This window comes from Aphelocoma coerulescens, chromosome 13 (genome assembly GCF_041296385.1).
Source record: "Aphelocoma coerulescens isolate FSJ_1873_10779 chromosome 13, UR_Acoe_1.0, whole genome shotgun sequence".
NCBI classification, from domain to species: domain Eukaryota; kingdom Metazoa; phylum Chordata; class Aves; order Passeriformes; family Corvidae; genus Aphelocoma; species Aphelocoma coerulescens.
In genome coordinates, this window is record NC_091027.1 from 4,826,501 (window position 1) to 4,845,122 (window position 18,622).

Genomic DNA, 18,622 nt, shown 5'->3' on the forward strand with positions numbered 1-18,622 from the left:
ATCAGAAGGCAATAAGCAGATGTAGTAAAGGAGTAGTTGGTCTTTCCTTATTGAGATCTGATAGTTTGGAGTGGTACTTAACCGATTAAGTGAGACCATGGCAGATGCTGGAGAAGTGCAAATGGAAATAAAGCTGGAAAGGAGAAAGTTATTCCATGCAATGGAAGGTATTTTACCTCATTCTCTGATGACCCACAGCACTTGGAAATGAACAGCAAATCTGTCTGAATGCACCAAGATGACCAAACTCTACAGATTATACTGAAGGCCTGATTTAGAGATTTAGTTGAATTAGCAGAGCTGAATCATGGGAAACCCAGAAGACTCTGAAGAATTACATGATAAATCACCTTTGCAGAGCAGTCTCCCCAGTGATGGGAGGGTTTTTAAACACCTCATCATCGCCCTATCCATAAGATTATGGTGTCTATGGCCCCCTGCTCTCGGGGCTGTCTCCAGGAAATGGTGCAAATTTGGGTAAATGAGTCCCCACTGCTCAGCAGAGGATGCAGCAGCTGGCACACCCACCTTCCATGAAACCTGGGCTCACCTATTCCCTCCCCTGCACAGACCCAGCACATCACCCATAAACCAAACCTCGTGGCAATAAGCAGGGAGACCACAACCAACCTCTGCTTCCAGGCTCCTCACCCCACCTCTGCATGAAGCATCAGGGAGAATCCACTGTGCTGCAAGAGTGATGGGGAAGGAGCCCTCTGTGCCCTCCCAAATCATCACCTTCTCATTTTCCCTGATGTGGAGCAAACGCTGCTAACAGAAACCAATCTTTTCATCTCTGGAGAGAGATTAATAAAGGACTCAGGAAGGACTGCTCAAGCTCAGTAGGTCTCAAAGAAAACGAATTGCTCCATCTGGAAAATTCTTCTGCTGTCCTCTTGCTCTGCTATTATTCTTTGCTGCCAACACATCTGTCTTCTGCCAGATCCCACCATGCCTCCTACAGCTGACCTGCTCCAAACCCAAAATGCCTCCTTGACCCAGTCTGTGCCCAGAAGCAGTGGAAAGGAGGCACTGCCTTCCCTGAGGTTCTGTGTGGGCTCTCAGCCCTCCTCTCCACCAACAGGGTTATCCCAAACCTTTCTTGTGCTGAGTGGTCCCAGGGCAATGCAGCCTGGCCTCCAGCTGTGGATCAGACCCTAGCCAGATGTGCTTCAGCAGAGGGAGGTTGTGCAGCTGCTTCCCACCCTGCCACTGGGAACATCCAGGTTTCATGGGCCTTTCCCCAAAATCCACATCTCAGACAAGACAAAAATGGTTCATCAAACCACAGAGTGACCCTTTGAAGATCTCCCTGAGCACCTCCAAGTCCCAGCTGACACAAACTCTCCCACAGCTTGTTCTGTGCTACAGGGAGCACAGTTTATACACGAAATAAAACTGCCAGATCACACACTGGCTCGCCAGCTGTGCCCTCTGTCCATCAGCTCAACAGCTTGCAGAGGGCAAGAGAAGCAGAACCATCACCTACACAGACCTCAGCAAACCAGCCAGGTTTGCTGGTGGTCTGAAACCACAGAGACTGCAAACCTGCCTCAGGAATGTGTAAAAGAGAGAGAAGCAGTCAGTCTGGCACAACCTTCCCTCATCCATGAGACAGCCTCCCCATCCTCTGCCCCTTGGCAGGAGGCAGCCAGAGCTGCAGCTCCCACTGGCTGCCCAGCTCCAGTGCCACGGGAGCAGAGCCAGTCCCAGCAGTGCTCCCCATCCACGGCCCTGCTGGCACTGAGGGCTGGCATCATTCACCTCACCCGTGCTGCAGCTCTGTGCCAGCGCCTGGTCACAGTAATTCCATTCCTCAGTCTTTGGCCCAGGGTTTTTTGGATCTGGAAATGATTCCTGTGGTTTGTTTGTTGCTAGCAGCACGTGCAATGGTACAGGTCACTAATCCACTGGTCTGCAATAAACACCAGCCTCACCCAGACAGGTCACTGACCTTGAAGAATTTGTCTATTTTGCTAAGGTTGATTCTCTTCTTGGCATCCAACTTGTAAATGTTGCTGACATTCCCATCCATGAGATACAGGCCAAACCCCATCACCTGGAGAAGATGGAAAGGGAAGGTTTCATTAGCGTGAAGTCAGCAGCACGAGTCAAAGACAGTTCTCCATCACTCAGCATGAGGAAAGACCATTTCAGGTTCCTGTTGCCACCTGAGACCCATGAGGAAATGTTAAAAATGTGCCTGTGTCTGCCAGGATGCACATGCTAGGCAGAGGACAGACGATGGACTGCATCCATTGTCTGTGCAAAAACACAGGATGCTTCCTTTGCTTATTTGTTCCTCCTCTCTCCACATAACAATAACCCAAAAGCCTTCTCCACCTGAAGGCAAAAGTTTACTCCTGGAGAAGAGTTTGAAATATTCTCCTGGATTGATTTCCCCCCCGCCCCGAATTCAGCACAAATCATTAGATAGAGACAAGCTACCCACATTGCCCTTCAAAGAACCTGAGCTGACTCACACCACTGTAATGAAGTTTTTATGGTAATAGTGACTGCAATCATTGCCAATAACTGACTGACAGCAAGGACAAATACACCAAACAAACAGATATTTTAGCATGTTCATCTCGAGGACTCTTTCCAGTCAGAAAAACAAACCTGGGAGCATCTGCCTTCTGCAGGGAATTATTGCTAGGAATGGGCATCAAGAAGAAAATTCTGGGTTACAAAGTTGGTGGTGATTTTATAATGTCCTCTGCAGTTACACAAGTCAAGCCCATGATCCTGAACTTCCATGCACAACAGAAAAACCCCTTCCAGCCTTGGAGGATGTAGGGCACCCACCAGTGATCTCATCCACCACGGGCTTAGTCCCAGGCAGGCAGAGCAGCTGGCAGCACTGGGAAAGATTGTGGGGAAACAGAGAGATGGAGATGGGGAAGAGGAAAGGGAGAGAGGAAAGAAGATTTTTATATGGGAATAAGGGAGAAGGCCAGAAAGGACAGCAGAGAAATGGTGGGAGAAGGTCCAAGTTAGGGCAGGCACAAAGGCAGCTCATGGCACGGCCTGGCAAAGCTGCCCTATCAGAGCACTGGGGTGGAACATCCCCGACTCAGGGCCATGTCCAGCCTGTTCAGCTACAGAAAGAGGTCAGTGGGAGTACTGAGGTACCACAGCAGAGGACACAAAGCACCAGGGATCAGAAGGGGAACAGGAAAAGGAGGAAGCAAAGCAGCTTTGCTGCTGCCTGCAGAGCACTCACAGCAACTCGTGTGAGCAGAGGACACTGGCTCTGCAGAGAAAGGATGCATGTAAACCCAAAGGAGTAAAAAATAAGGAAATTGAAGAGAAATGTTGTCCTAGGAGTGAATTTCATTTTACTAAAGCGACAGTGAAACCGTGCAAGCACCCAGCCCCACAAGCATGGCCCAACCTCACCTTTAAGAGCATGTGCTTCTCACTGGGGGTGAGATACATCTTGTTTTCATAGTAATCCACACAGATGTTGACAATATCAGCCAGCAACTCCTCGTACCCAGGAATAACCTCTAGTTGTTGGTGCAGACACTGAAACACAACAGAAGCCACATTATCCATATGGGCAGAGGAACAGCAGAAAACAGGGAGGAAACATTTGAAGGAGTAAGAGAAGAACAGTAAGAGGTTCCTTCAAACCTCATTTGTGTGCTTTTTTTTTTAGTTTACCAGCAGAAGACTCAGCTCATGGCACCACCTGGAAGAAACAACCTTTGTCTGCAGGACAACTCCCTTTCAGGCTGATCACAACACCCAAATATCAGACAAGGAGATGTCTTGGTGCAATATTTTAACTAGGTAGCAGAGGCTATGGAGCCTGTGGAGTGTGGAGGGCCACAGGGGCTGAGCTGCAGCCCCATGAAGCTTCAGGGGATGGAGTTCTGGCAGAACCTCCCCCTCCCAGAGCTCTTCTTACATCTTTTGGACTTTCATCTTTGTCTTGACACAGAGACCTTCAAAGCCACCCAGGATGACACATGAGACATTGCTAGAATTACACAGCCTGACCAAAAGACCACCAGAGTCAGTGGCAAAGACCCAACAGCTGCTGCCACAGCCTGGTCTGAAGTGCTGTCAGCCTCAGCAAGATCACTGCTTCTCTCTGCTGATGGAAAGGTTCAGTGGCTCAGAGAACAGGGACCTGCCTGAGTGATGCGGTTGTGGTTTGCCAGGAACATGGAGAGGTTCTGGGACTCCTGGATGGACTGGGGGTCTGCCATCTTCCGCAGGAACTGGGCAGCTCTGGAAGGGACAAATCCAACATCACCAAGGGTCACTCAGCCAGTGTGAGACTGTCACCACCCACCTTCCCTGTCTGGCCTGCAGCTGCAATGCCCCAGACTCAGACCCTTCTACGTAACAACTCTATTTCCAGTAGGGAACTGCAACACAACATGGCCCAGAGATTTGCCTTAACTCGCAAAGAAAGCCTAGAACAGCACAGAAACCCCATCTCCAGCCTCCTGATGTCCACCTGCCCTACTGCTGGGCAGACCAGGAGCTCCCTTGCAGACCAGTCCTGTCCCCATTCCCGCCTCTTCGTCCCCTCTCACCTTTTGTAAGCAGAATGATCATTTTTGACGCTGCACTTCATGTTCTTCAGCTCATCCAGGACGGCAAACATGTTGATGAACTTGCCCAGAGTGAGGAGGTAGGCCTCAGACACGAAGTCCTTCCTCCTCTCAGCATGGCACAGGCGCTTCACCTCGCTGCAGAACCGCTCGATGGCCTTGCGCTGCAGGGCAGGGGCACAGGGTCATGCACCCCCATGGGAACCCCCTCCACCCACAAGCTTTAGAAAACGTGGGTTTTGGCTGGGAATGAAGGATCCAAGGTCCCTCTTGGCTGTCACATGAAACAGAAGTTACAAATCCCTGCTGACAAACACCCTCAGCGCCTGAGGGGAGAAGGGCGCTTGAACACTCCCCAACTGCACCTGCCCCGACCGTGGGGTGTTCTGCCACATCAGGCTGCATCTTTTAGGTGGGACTTAAAGATCTCACAGGATATAAAACCTAAAAATGTTTGTGAAACTCAGATGCAGCTGGTTATAACGCAGGCGGTGATGGGGGGCCCACAGCAGCTCTGTGGTTGCCACGTGACAATGGGTAATCAGCTCTTCACATCAGCCAACATCCCTGAAAAACAGGAGCCTGTGACACCCTTAGCTCCAAAGAGTGGTGGCTCTGGGTCTCCATGAACTTGAAGGGCTGAGGTGTGCTCTTTCCCAACTTGTATAGAAGATTTTGGGGCCGAGCAAGGGACACACAGATTCTCCTTCACACAGGTCTGAGGTTTCTGCTCAGGTGGCTACAAGGTTACTGGGGGCTGTCCTGGCAGGCAAGGATAGCACAGCCCTGCTTAGGATGTTAACATCAAAGTAAGTAAGATTTTTTTTGCTTCTCTCCTTGACCACTTACCTGAAAATACATGAACTTCATAAGCTTGGTGACTTCTGGCTCCAGGACTTCCACTGTTTTCTCATAAATCTCCACTCGGTTTGGCTGTTCGTTACATTTCACCTGCATTGCAAAGAAAATCATCCGTGTCAGCATCAGCTTCTAACCCAGCTGTGGGTCACTGTGGCACCATCTTCTTGTTTCAAAGGAGTCCTGTCCCCACCCGAGGACAACAGAGGGACCTGAGGAGGAGCTGGTTCTCAAACCAACAGATGAAAGCAAAAGGGGCTATTTCAGATCTGAAATTGTCTCCATGCATTCTGAAAAGGCACAATCCTGACTCTGAGGGACAGAAGTCTCCTGATGCGTTTGTCTGGCATAGAACCCCAGCAATATGGAGTCTGGACTTGCTGCACGATGTGGGAATGTTGTAGCATGAAATTATCTGAGACTTTGTGTTGCAAGACACACAAGGCAGCAGGTTCCAGCTCTGCTGCAGCCTCGCTGGGATTATTTTGGTTCTGTTGAGGATCCATTAAAAATCACTGGGCTTGTCTGTGGCTGACAGCAATGAACTGAGTCACTGTCGCTGGAATCCTGGGAAGCTAAATTTAAGGACTTACTCAGTTGTCATCCATCTCACTTCCAAAACAGTTACTTGGAGTCATTATCAAGCTTACAGGGAAAACACCAGCTGCCCAGGGCATCCTGCTGTCCTCCTCTGGTTTTGTCTGCAGCTGTTGCTCCCACAAAACTGTGATGGGGCTGACAGCTCTGGTGCACATTCAGTAACCCAGCAGCTGATTCTCAGGGCATGGGGGGACATGTCAGCCAGCCTGACATGGGGGATGATGCCAAAGTAGCCTTGCCCTCTCTGCAGTGGGCAATCTAATGTCCCTGCCCTGGTGATCCACACTGCAGTCAGGCAGTACCACAGAATCACAGAATATTCTGAGCTGGAAGGGACCCACACAGATCATCAAAGTCCTGGCCCTGCCCAGGACAGCCCTGAGAATCCCACCATGCATCAATGGCCATGAGGATGCAGCTGGGGTAGGGAGGAGTGGAGCACATTCAGGTGTAGGCTCTGGTCTTCACCTGTGAAGCCACAGTCTCTGATGTAGCAGGGAGCTGCACCTGACCAAGCAGGGAGATTGGGGGACCGAGCACAGGACCCCCCTGGCCACATCCACGTGGCCCACGGCAAAGCACAGGGGTCACTGCAAGAGCAGCCCTGCCTGGGAAGGGCTTGAGTACCTGAGGGATGGCTCGTGAGCAGCTCCTCCACGTGTAGAGCATCACGGCGTACTCGTGGCCTTCCTCCAGCATCTCATTCTGAAAGACAGAGGGGTGTTGCTGGCACAGGGCAGGCACTGGAGGCTCAGCACCCTGGGGACAGTGCCAGGGGACTCACCATGCTGGAGTGCACCGTGGCCTGCTCGATGTACCTGGCAATGCCTGTCACAAAGGCGTTCCTGTCTTCAAAGTTTGTGTCAAAATTAGCCTGTGGGCAAAACGGAGAGATGGGGATTAAAACACAGCTGGTTGTTTGCTCACCTGGTACAGCCTAACATGGGATGTGTTGGCAAAAAGCAGAATTAGTAGGGCTCCTGAGGCATGGGAGGAGCTTGTGAACTACTTGAGGTGCTGCACCTCTAGGTCTGAAGTAGTTTCACATATACACACCCTGAGATGCTTTGGAATCACACATGTTCATCCTGCAGGGAATACATGTGGAAATATGGCAGTCAAGACTGACAAATCTTTGTAAAATGAAGCCAAACTTTGCTGCAGCCACACCAGAGAGAAAAGCTACAGCAATTATTCTACGGATTTTAGCTTGGTTATTCAAAGACAGATGCAGTCCCATGAATTTCTGTTTGAGCCCTGGCTGCTGGGGGAAGACCACATCCTGTCAGCAGGAAGTGCGAAGGATAAACACAGAGAAAGGGCAGGGAATGAGTTGTCTGGAAAACATAAATATGAAAGTCAGCCCTCATCCAGGTGCTATTATGAGTGCTACTGCTGCTCTTGCAAGCACAAACAGTTGTTGGGACAAACATTTGTCCTGGAAGCTGTGATACAGCTTTGGGCTGGGACAGGGGAGCAAGAAACTGCAGAGGCAAATGGGGGATGGAAAAGCAGCTCCCCTGGCTCTCTGGAGTGCCCTTCACATGCTCTGCACTCAGTAATTTCCTCTGCCAAGGCTGGCTGATGGTATCTGCTGCAGGGCAGGGCAGACAGAGGTCCCAAGCACCCAGGGCTGCTCCTTGTGATGACAGCAGCACTGCAGAGACCACACTCACCTCAATACCTCATTTCCTGAGTAGGAAAGCTGAGAGCACAGACCTGTGGCCACAGGGCTACTCTTCTCAGTGCCTCCAGGACATCACATGTGACCAGTGTGACAACACAAGCTGAGACTGAAAGTGCATCTCTCAATAGCAGGGGAGAGGGCTACACACCAACTGAGTATGATGAGGAAACAAGCTGGGCCAACACCTCCAGATCCAGCTTAGAGGAGGTTTCTAGGCCCAGCTGTGTGCACACACTCATGGCCCTGAGAGGAGGCTGTGCCATAAGGCTGGACCCTGAGACCCTCATGAGACACAAGCCAGCAAAGGCTCAAACTTTATTGAAAGAAGAGATAAGCAAATAATTACATGAAGATTTTTTCAGGGAGAGCTGAAATTTGAACAGCCCAGAATGACCTTTGGGTCTGATAAACTGTAGAGATACCAAGGCTCTGGAATGAGCCCAGGGTCTGACCTGCTGAAAGAGATACTGTAATTCCAGAGCCCGTGTAGGAGGCACAACAATCACAGTGCTGGTGTATTTATACACTGCCACGGGCGAGCCAGGAACTCAGGAGCAGCAGGATGGAGAAAGGAACCCCCTGTTATATTTAACCCTGGGTGTGTGCTACAGGGCAGGGTGTGGTGGCCAAGCAGCCGAGGCATCCCACTGTGGAACCAAAAGCAGGAGCCAAGCCGTGCCCTGGGCCCCTGCCAAGCTTTGCTTGGTCCGTGCAGCTGCAGCTAAATCTGAGTTGTTCAGGGCAGAGAAGTGGTTCTAGCAGCTGCCCTCCCTCGCATGCCAGCAGTTCCAGCTGTGCTAGAGGCACAGGCCAGCCAAAGTCAGGCAGGACTTTGAGCCTGCCCTGCTCAGTTCGATGCACGCACGATCACGAAAAGGAAGCACAGAAATATGTGCACAAATAAACATCACTGAGAACTTTCTGCTGCTATCACAAATCTTATCTCCTGCTTCCTACCCATTCATGCACTCTGGTCTTAATTTTTGCTCGGCTTTAAAAGTCTCTTTCACCAGTATCTGGTGCCTTCCTTTTAAAGTCCTTGGGAACAGATTTGTGGCTAGATCTGTTCTGAACGCTTCCTTCAATACACTGAACCCCGGATGTTTTCGGCTGGTTCTCACAGCACCGTGTGGCTCTGTGCTTTGCATGAGCCACTGGAACAACCCTCCCTACCCTCTGCCTCGGGGAGCTGAAGTACCTGGTACATGATGGAGGAGGGAGGAGGTTCGATGCATGGCTGCTGGTCTGGCAGGGGCAGCTCCTCCAGCAGGTCCACGTTGGACAAGGCATCCTCGAGCGTGACGTGAGTCGTCATGGTTGCAGATGTTCAGTTCTCGTGCTAAACCCAAAGCAAAAGAGAGGGTGATAGACAGACAAGACAACCAGCCAGCAGGCAGGAGACTGAATGGGAAAGGACAAAACCAGAGTTATGACTGGCTGGCATTGCAGGGGACAAAAACCCAGTTTACCTATTTTCCTTTTCTTGTGCATTAAACCTATGTCTCTCTCTCCTTCTGCAATTCAACAGCAGAGCAGGAATGCAGAATAAGAGAAATGCAACTACCCACCCAGGCACTTCTCTCTTAACTCTATGCAAAAGTCTCTCAGAACAGCTGGGTGCTGCAGAGCAGCTTTAGCAGCCCCGGGTGAAAACGTGTGCTCCGAAATGCAAAGCGGTGCTATCAAGAATATCTCCTGAAGCAGCATGATTAGAGAAGAATGACGGATGCTGACACTCACATGCTCTCCTTCTCACACACATGAACAGCGCAGGAAACTGTAAACAACCAACTGCATTAATTCCCAGAGGTGAACTGGAAAGGCTCGAGTGCTGTGCAGGCAAAGTTGTGGCACTGCAAGCAGCAAAAACGAAGTTGCTGTTCAATTTCCCTACTTCTACCACTGACGTGGCATCCCCTGCCCAGTCCCAGCTCACCCTGGAGCTGCCAACTGTGCCAGCTGCACACAAAATAAAATCAAAGGGAAACATTTCTGAAAGCTCCCTGGCGCTTTCCCCAGGCAGGCGCCCAGTGGGAACCACAGGACAAACCTGTGTCCCCATCTCCCCTGCCACTCACCTTGGCTGTGAGTGCACAGGCACGGGGGGACAGTGCTGTCACCCAGGCTGAGCCCTTGTGTAACCACAGCCACAGGGCTTCCCCAGTTAATGCCTAATCCTGTGCAATAGCTGCGGCCGACCTAGAGCCTGTGTCTCCCAGAAAAAACACCCTGCTGCACTTAGACATTTGCAGAGAGAGAATTCTTTAAATATTGACACATCATTCAATTAGAAAATCGCCCCCCCAGTGCTGCTTGGCTCACTCCGAGCCTGTCTAGTTTGAAATGTGAGCCTTTGAGTTTCATCGCTCTGATCTGCAGGACAGTAGAGCTCCCTAAATCAAAGTTCCCATCCAGATACTCACACATTTCAATATAACACCCTGCAAGCCAGCTAAGCTCTTTGCCTGCCTCATTACAGAGCATGTTTTCCAATCCTTTAATCATCTCTTTGGCTTTTCTCTAAGCTTTTGCAACTTTTTTGCCAGACATGGTAGCAGGCAGGACACAAGGCAGTGTCTGCACAAGCACCAAATACAGCAGCAGCATAAACCTCCCTCCTTGAGCACAACCACAGCAGCTCCTTTGGTCACAACAGCATCTCTACAGGACCCCACACTCAGATAATTACCTGCTACTAATCCCTCAGGTTCTTGTTTTTTACCTCAGTTGAGTCACTGCTTCCAAGAAAATAAGCTTGCTTTCCATTTCCAGCACTGGAAGCATGAAGGATAATGGCTTTGGGACATCCATGGATAGACACACAGGCACCCAGCAAGGGCCACAGCTAAGGGGGATGCACAGTGTGCAGTCCTGGGTTGGCTTCACCTTGGGTGATGGGAGGGAAGGAGTCTGCAGCTGTGCCCCATCATCACAGGCTGCAGGAATACCTATGAGCCTGGCAAAACCCATTCCACCTCCACAAATGCCTCCCCAAGGCACCAGGCAGCTGAGAAACAGGTTTGGTTGTACCTGCAGCCGAAGCATCATTAAATGAGTGCCTGGAAAAAAACCAAAATCTCAAGCAGCTTTTCCCCTCCACACTCAAATATCTGTTTCCTTCTTTGCCCTTCTTCAGTAAAATGGTTTCCTGTTACAAACTGCAGCAACTGTCAAACCCAGACATTACACATCTGCAGCTTCCTCCCTGCCTGCCTGGGCTCCCTGGGCTGCTCTGCACCGGGGCGAGGCTCAGCTTGCCCAGCCCCACAGATGGACACAGAACTCCACCACCATCCTCCAGCCCCCCAGGACTCACCACTGGCATCCCAGAACAACACTCTATCTACTCACTCAGGCTTCATTACATACTTCAGGCTTGAGAAGGCAAAACTTTCCATTCATGGCTTTGAGGGCTGTGGCTGTTTATTTGGGCTCACTCCCCATGTTTCTGTAAGTCAAATTCTAAGGCCATTTGTGCAAGGAGTTGGTAGTTTGCTGTAACCAAAGGCACTCCCCCAACAACCCAGTGACACCCAAAGAGCTCATGGGAGTGTCAACTCAAGAGGCAAAATTATTGCTGCTGTTTGGGCCACCCCAGGAGACAGAGTCCCAAATACAGCATCAGGACTCTGCTGTGCCAGGCAGTGCACACACCTGCGAGGCTAAAGGCAGTCCCTGCCCTAAAAATCTTGCACTCAGAGGCAGAGAGGCAGCATGTAGAAATATGGGAAAAGAAAGCATCAAGTAACTGCATGAGAGGTGCAACTGGCTGCCAGCCCACCCTGTGCTTTGCCATGGCTGAGCACTGCAAGGATCCAGATGCAGCTGGAAAAACTACAGACTTCAGGTTTAACACACAAGTTTTTACTCTACCTCTCATCACCCAGTTTCTACTCTACTCTTTCTTAAGACCAACCAGGAACCCAAGAGCAGCTACAGGGAACAGTGTGGTCAGCCAGGACTTCCCCTGGACTTTTGTGTCTGCAGCACATTGCCACAGACAGCAGCCTCACAGACAGTGTGTGACAGAGGGGCCACTGGTCCAGGGCCAGCAGCCCTGGATCATCACCCCAGACCATCCAGAGAGGAGCAGCCTCGAGTGATCTGACATCTGCCAGTGCCATGGCCCCTGGCCTGCTCCTTGGGGTGGTTGTAGGGCTAGCAGGGGCCCTGCCCCTGGGTGGGGTCCCCTGACAATTGTGAGCATCCAGCAGTTAGAGGGGCTGTGAGTTGGACACAGGCTCGGGAAGGCTCTGAAGGCATCAGTGATTGCTCTGCCCAGTCCCTGGGGCACTGCACTGTGTCTCCCCACCACAGGGGCTGCCTGGGAGAGCTGGCAGGTGAAGCCCTACTCCCCCAGACCCATGCTGCTCTCCCTCACCTTCCTGCAAAAAGGTTCTTTCACAGACATGCTGGGGCTGTCCTGTAAATCCAGCTTCATCCCCTCTGTCCAGCAACAAGGGGGGCAGCTGTGAGGTAATTTGGCAGCTGCCAAGCAGCTCCAGCTCAGGGAAGTCGGGGATCCCTTGGGACACTCATCAAAAAGCCTCCACTGCCATCCACCACCTGGGTTTTGGGGAGAGGAGACTCAGCCCATGGTGGTGGTCTGGTGACAGTGACATGTGGCCGTGGGGCTGGGCTCCACCCAGGGAGCAGCACAGCAGCCTGCCCAGGAACGGGGCTTTTCTCTGTCCTAGCACAGGCACAGTTGGGCGAGGCTTCCCCTGCATATCCTCCTCTCTGGACTCACAGGCTGCCAGGAGCCACCTCCATATCCTGCTCCTGGTCAGAGAAGCCAAAGTTCCTCTGGTCCTACATGTTTTGTAAAAACTGAAGGTGAGCCTGGCAGAAACCAACCCCACCCCAGTGAAACCCGAGGCAGGGATGCTGCCACCGGGCTGATTATCCCTTCTGCTCATGAGCATCGGCGCTAATGGGTGCAGCGTTGCCCACACTTTCTGCTAATTTGCTACAGAAACTTCCTGTCCCCTTTCCCACACCTCAGTTGCAAACCCTCTGGCCATCTCATGCACCTTCCAAAGCCAAATGATCACACAGAGGACCTGGGGCTTCAGACACTGCAGGGAGCTAGCCAGGCAGGGCCCCACCACCCCGAGATGGAAAGGAAGAGTTCCCAACATAGCGACTTTTGTGGCAGCAGCCTGGGGACCAGATTTCACAGACAGCATAGGAAGGCTCTGAGGAGTGAGGATGGACATCCCAGATGCTTAACCTTGCAGGGCACGTCCTACCTTCCCCACCAAAATGCTTGCCCAGAAGTATTGGTGGAGTATCATTCCCTTTGAAGGGAGAAACACAAAAGCAACTTTATTGTTCAAGCAGCTTGGGGAAATAATGACTTTTAAAAGCAGGGCCATAAGGAATATGTTGCATGCACGTGTGCTCAGCTCCCAAGCTGCACAGCTCAGAGCTCTGGGGAAGTGGCAGGGGCTGTTTCAGATTCTCAGCTTGCCTGCTCCTCCAGCAGACACTCATACTGGTGCTGCAGTAGGTACCAAGAACAGGAAAGGAGGCAAGAAAAAATGGGAATTGCCCAGACAGAGTCCAAGCCTTGTGAGCCTGGGGTGAGATGAGCAGCAAAAAGACTTTTGCTGGGGAGGTGGCAATGTAGAGAAGGAGGACAAAGCTGCTGACCCTCTGAGGATATGAGATTCTTCTCCAGCTCTGATTCCCAGCCCCTGGGTAACCTGGGAAAGTCACTGAATTTAGTTTTTACCCCTGTGATAATGCTTCTCTTTCTCCAAAAATAGCATCTAACCAGTGGGCAGGCACTATCCTGGCCCAACAAGTACACAGCAGAGCGAAGTGTCAGTTGCATAAAAGCAGAGTGTTTCTGGTACCCACTGTCTGACAGCAACAGGAAGATAAAGGAGCCTGGCCACCAACATATATTTAGTAAAAAATGCCTTCATAGTGTAAAAGTTTAGTTTGACTCCTGCCTAAAATGCACTGAAGAATTACTTTTAACTGCAACCACCACCACAGTCGGGAGGTTCTTTGCAGAGTGACTGAGGATGGGCTTCTGCCCTACACAGATGCAGATGTTTATAATAACCATGAAATTACCCTTCCCATTAAAAAAGGAAGCCGAACTGCACTACTCCTGAAGCTGTTGAAGCTGTTTTTCTCCATCTCCACTCTACGTTTTCTGCCATCCCATTAGGGCTGAGTTCCAAGCATTTGCACCGTACTTGTCTCTCAGCAACACAACCATTCTGCAATTCATTTCTTTTAGAATAACTAAATCTTTTATTTTTTTTTTTTCTGGTGCCAAAGAAAGCGGGTCAAGGAAGGAGACAGGTATATGAAACTACATTTTCAATGGAGTTGAGAAATTTAGAGCAAGTTTACAAGCAACCCCCTGTTGAGAGTTAAAGCACTTCTTGGGAAACCAAATTACAGAGGCCAGCATTGTTAATAGTTGACCAATTATTGATCTTCCAAACCCAACCTTCCCATTTTTCATGCAAAGATGATAACTGTTAATAAAATTGAATTCAGCAAAAATGAATTCAGCATACCCTGCTTTGCTCAAGAGACTGGTCAGAAAATGGAAGATTTTTCCATATTCCTCAGGCTTCATTAATAACAATTAACTGTACAGAGAAATGGAGAAAAGAATTTTCCTTTGCAGGGAATTAGCACAGAATTACATGGCTGTGACACCAGAACACTGGGCTAGTCACCCGTCTCTGTGACTAACCCCAGACAACTGTCATCGTGCAAAACACGAGGGTGTTTTTTCTTTCGGTATCTCAGGGCAGGAGGGCGCAGAGGCTTTAGCGACTCAGCCTAATTCTTTGAGACCTTTGTGATCCAAAGCCCCCGGGCAGGAACCCCCCGTGGGAAGCGGCAGATGGCAAAGGGGGTCACGCTCTGCTGCTGGCAGTGTCCCCTGACAGCACACAAACCCTGCACCCTGCCCCCTTCTCCAGAACAGCCCTGGGCACGCAGCGAGCGTGGACGGTGTGCTTCTTCTTCTCCTCCTCGTTCTTTCCCGGTCCTTCCAACCCACGGAAATTTCCTGCGGAATCCATCCACTGCCTCCCTCCCCCTCCGCGCGGTGGGATGCGGCTGGCACGCGGCATTCCCAGCGGCATTCCCAGCGGCATCGGGGGCAAAGTTGAGCACAAAGGAGCGCCGCCCGGCCCCACGCACGGGGACCGGCGCCTCGGGGCGGGGGAGGTTCCGCCGGCTCCGACCCACGCCACAGCCCGAACCTGCGGCCGCCGCTCCAGCCCATCATACCCAGCGCTGCCTCTGACTCCGTCGCTGCCTCCATCCCCCTCACCCCCGTGGAACACCGTATTTCCACGCCACGGGCGCTCCGGGAGCCGGCCGGAGCTCCCGCCAGGGCCGCCCCCCGCCGCTCCTCCATCATCAGCATCCCCTCCGCGCCCCGTTCTCCAGCACCGCCGCCACCCCGGCTCGGGCTTGCGCTGCCGCGGCGGGGCCTGCAGCGCCCGCGGGCCCGGGGCCCGGCCCGTTCCCCCGTGCTGGGGGCGCGGGGCCGGGATGCGGGGCGGGGGGAGGACCAGGGGGATTTGCGCTATTTTTTCCCCGGCGCTGTGCGGCGGCTGCGGGCAGGCTGAGCCGCAGGTAGCTCGGGGCATTGTGGGATACAGCCCGCACATCCCGGCCCGCCGGGCCGCCCGCCCTCCGCCCCGGCACCTGCCCCGCTCAGCCCGCCCGGCGCTCCGGGGAGACGGGGCTCGGCGGCGGGCACAGCCCGGAGGAGGGAGGGAAGGAGGGGATGGAGCCGCGCAGCCCCCGCGCAGCCCCCGCGCAGCCCCGCGCCCACCCCCGCCCGCTCACCTGCGCTCCGCGGGTGCGATGCTCGGCGCCGCGGGATGCTCCGCGGGATGCTCCGCGCCGCCCGCACAAAGAGCAGGAAATGGCTGCAGCAAGTGCACTTCCGCGGCTTTCCGCCGGCCCCTCCGCGCGGCGCGGCGGCGGGGGGAGCCCCGGCCCCCGCCGCGGGAAGGGGCTGGAGCGGCGCGGGCGGCTCCTCCCCCAGCGGCGCGGGGGATGCGCGGCGGGGCCGGGGCTGCTCCCGCAGCTCGGCGGGGCCGGGGGCCGCGGCTCTGCCCCCGCTCGGGGCCGGGGGCCGCTTCCCCCCGCGGCGGGGAGCTCCGGGCCGGCGGCAGCGCGGCGCCGGCGGCTCCCGGCGGGGTGGGGAAGGCCGCCGGCACCCCCGGGGCACGGAGGGGAGAGAGCCGGGGGCGGCTGCAGCAGCCCCGCGGAAGCCTGATGCTGGCAGAGTGGGTTTGGGTCCCTGAGAAGGCAGGACCGGCTGGGATTCTCCATCTCGCTGCTGCTGGGCTCGCTGGGTCGCGGGTGTTCAGCCCCTCGGCCCCTCGGAGGAGCATTGTTAGGCGTCACCTACCATCTTAACAATCGCCCTGGTGGGCAGAATTCTTACACGTATAGAAAACATACAGAGCCTTGGATGACTGAGCATGTTGGGCATCAAAACCAGAAGGCAGCGCCTTTGCTCAGAGCTCCAATCCTCTTCTGACTCAGCACCGCATCCAAAAGGTCTTCCTTTTGGCATTTTTGGCATCTGTTTTTCTTTCAGGGACAAGTTTCCAGTCCTTCTGCTCCTACTTCTGTTTAAAGCTCTTACACAGCTCTTCAGATGTACTGTGAAATCCAAACTCACAGCTTTCAGAGGGACATTGCCTCATGGTGACTGATGCAAACCCTGTATGGAGCTGTCATGTTTGTTGAAAGACACTGGTAAATACCCAAGGATTGACGAAAGTCTAGAGACAGGTCTAGATGTATTTCCTTGGTGGCCCTGGCAGTGTCCCTTTCCTGACCATGAGCTTACACCAACACCAGGTTGCTCCCTGGCATCTCCTGGATTAGAGTGACTCCTCCAATTCTTTAGTGACTTCTGCTGTTGTCCATTAAAGTGTGGGGCCGAGTTTGCTCCCTGTGGGTGCCTCTTGGCTCTGCAGGGAAGCTTGGACATGAGGTTCCCACTGCAGTTCTGCTGCTGTAATTGGAATGGATGCCATGGGCTCAAGTCATGGGTCTGCAAACTAGAAAAGGAGCAGAACAGTTTTAGGAACTAGGTTTGTTTTAAAGGACAGGACCATGCCTGAAAAAAGGTATCAATAAATCTCTGGGCGTAGACCCCTTTCCCTGGATAGCATTTCTTCTTTGGGGGTTGGACTAGGTGACCTTTAAAGGTCACTTCCAACGCAAACTATTCTGTGATTCTGTGATATCTACGACTCTTACCTCACCTTTGACTGGAATACTTTGTTTGTAGCCATCATTCCTCTTTTTGCTATTTAATGCTCATCAGAAAAATTCAGTAAGTGAGCATTGTTACTGCAGACACTAAGGATTTAACAGCTAGTATCGTTCTGAGGCCATGGGTGAAACAAGGTTAGTTCAAGAAAACTGGCAGCAAAGACTGCTGTGGCTTTTTTTTTTTTTTTTTTTTTTTTTTTGCACAGTTGAATCTGGTCCCATTATCAGTCAGGCTCAGGGTGATGGGAATGCCATGAATGTTATGATACTATTTTAATTTTCTGCTCCGTGTTGTCTTAGCTGGTAGAAGGATAGAATGAGCTTCCCTGCATTTGTCCTGCAGATCTCTCTGCAGGCTGGGGAGAATGACAGTGAAGGGCAGCCCCATGCAGCTACAGCAGCAGTGTGTGCATCCGTGTGTGGAGGGGAGAGACAACATGATGGTGGGGTGAGCTGAACACAAGAATACACATGAATTTCTGGTGGCTGCCAAGTGAGCTTTAGCAGAGCCATTCACCTGAATCCTGCTGTGCTGACAAGCGTTCAGAGAGGTACAATGCCTAACATCTCATTCATTAAAAAGTATTCCAGGTAATTCTAGATTTTTTTCCAGGCCTGATTTTAAGGTAACTGTGCACTGGAACAACGCCCACTTCCCCAGGGGGACTGACCCATGCCCAGAAAAGAGCTTTTCATGGCTAACGTTGCCGCACTCCAGACCCTGGTCTCCACTGAGAAGCATCAGCTGCTCTTTCTAGATGAGGTTGCTGCTTGACTGCCTTTTGCTAGCAGGGGCTGCAGCCTGGCCGTGCCTGTGCCTGGCCATCGCAGCAGCAGCTTGGGGACACGCTGGGACACAGCTCTGGGCCTGGGCTCCAGCCAAGTGTGCAGAGCTGTGCACCCACCTCGGATAACCAGCGGGGAAAAGGAGGGACAAGCACACCCTCCCACCCTGGTGAGACACAGCCAAGCAAAGGGGCAGCAGCTTAAACCTTCAGCAGGTTGGAAATGCTTTCTAAGGAGGCAGGGAAGGGGTATTCAGAGAAAGGTTACTCACTCTGCAGTGGGAGACTGATATTCTCACCTCTGCTTTGTGGGGAACGTATCTGCTCAAGCCACAGGAAGGGCACCCACCTAAACTTGCCTTAGACACTGCTGTGGTGGGAGAACACTCTGTTAGAGTGCACTGATACCATGCAGTTATCCCACTCTGGCACTGCCCTTTTGAGTGAAGTGCCCTGTAAATTATCATGGGGAAACACCCTTGGGGAGCACTCAAATGTTAACACCCCCAATTTTATGAAGATTCAGAGAATTTAAAGCCACCATAATGGATATTTAGACCTAAAAATCTGGTGTCTATGTAATAAATTACTCAATTTGCAGAGATTCTGAATGCTTCCTACCCCCATAAACCCAGCACATAATGTAAGCCCAGAACACAACCAAAGTTCTGGGGAACAGAGATATTTCAGAAAGCCAGAAGATGCCTGCTTGCATCTTGGTGGAGGAGATTTGGAGGAAGAGCAAGCTGTATAAGTGCCTGAGGATGGTTTTTTGCAGTTTTGCTCACATATAATGAAAGTCACAGTTGGGACTCAGCAATTTTATTGTTTGTAAA

General features: G+C 52.2%; 1 protein-coding gene across 4 annotated transcripts in view; it reads right to left on the minus strand.

Annotated features, from left to right (window-relative positions):
* Nucleotides 1-15,693, minus strand: part of CYFIP2 (cytoplasmic FMR1 interacting protein 2) — a 49,943-nt gene extending 34,250 nt beyond the window's left edge. For 3 of the 4 annotated variants that reach the window (XM_069028733.1, XM_069028731.1, XM_069028734.1), the window contains exons 1-9: nucleotides 15,553-15,693; nucleotides 8,915-9,055; nucleotides 6,814-6,903; nucleotides 6,657-6,734; nucleotides 5,421-5,522; nucleotides 4,554-4,735; nucleotides 4,146-4,242; nucleotides 3,403-3,531; nucleotides 1,955-2,059 (exon numbers count right to left, since the gene is read on the minus strand). In XM_069028733.1, the coding sequence (XP_068884834.1) occupies nucleotides 1,955-2,059; nucleotides 3,403-3,531; nucleotides 4,146-4,242; nucleotides 4,554-4,735; nucleotides 5,421-5,522; nucleotides 6,657-6,734; nucleotides 6,814-6,903; nucleotides 8,915-9,031 (900 nt within the window). In that variant the 5' untranslated portion in view covers nucleotides 9,032-9,055; nucleotides 15,553-15,693. Of the gene's footprint in view, nucleotides 1-1,954; nucleotides 2,060-3,402; nucleotides 3,532-4,145; nucleotides 4,243-4,553; nucleotides 4,736-5,420; nucleotides 5,523-6,656; nucleotides 6,735-6,813; nucleotides 6,904-8,914; nucleotides 9,056-9,456; nucleotides 9,549-15,552 lie in introns of those variants that run through there. The other variant, XM_069028732.1, reaches the window with a different exon arrangement.
* Between the last annotated feature and the right edge of the window lie 2,929 nt (nucleotides 15,694-18,622).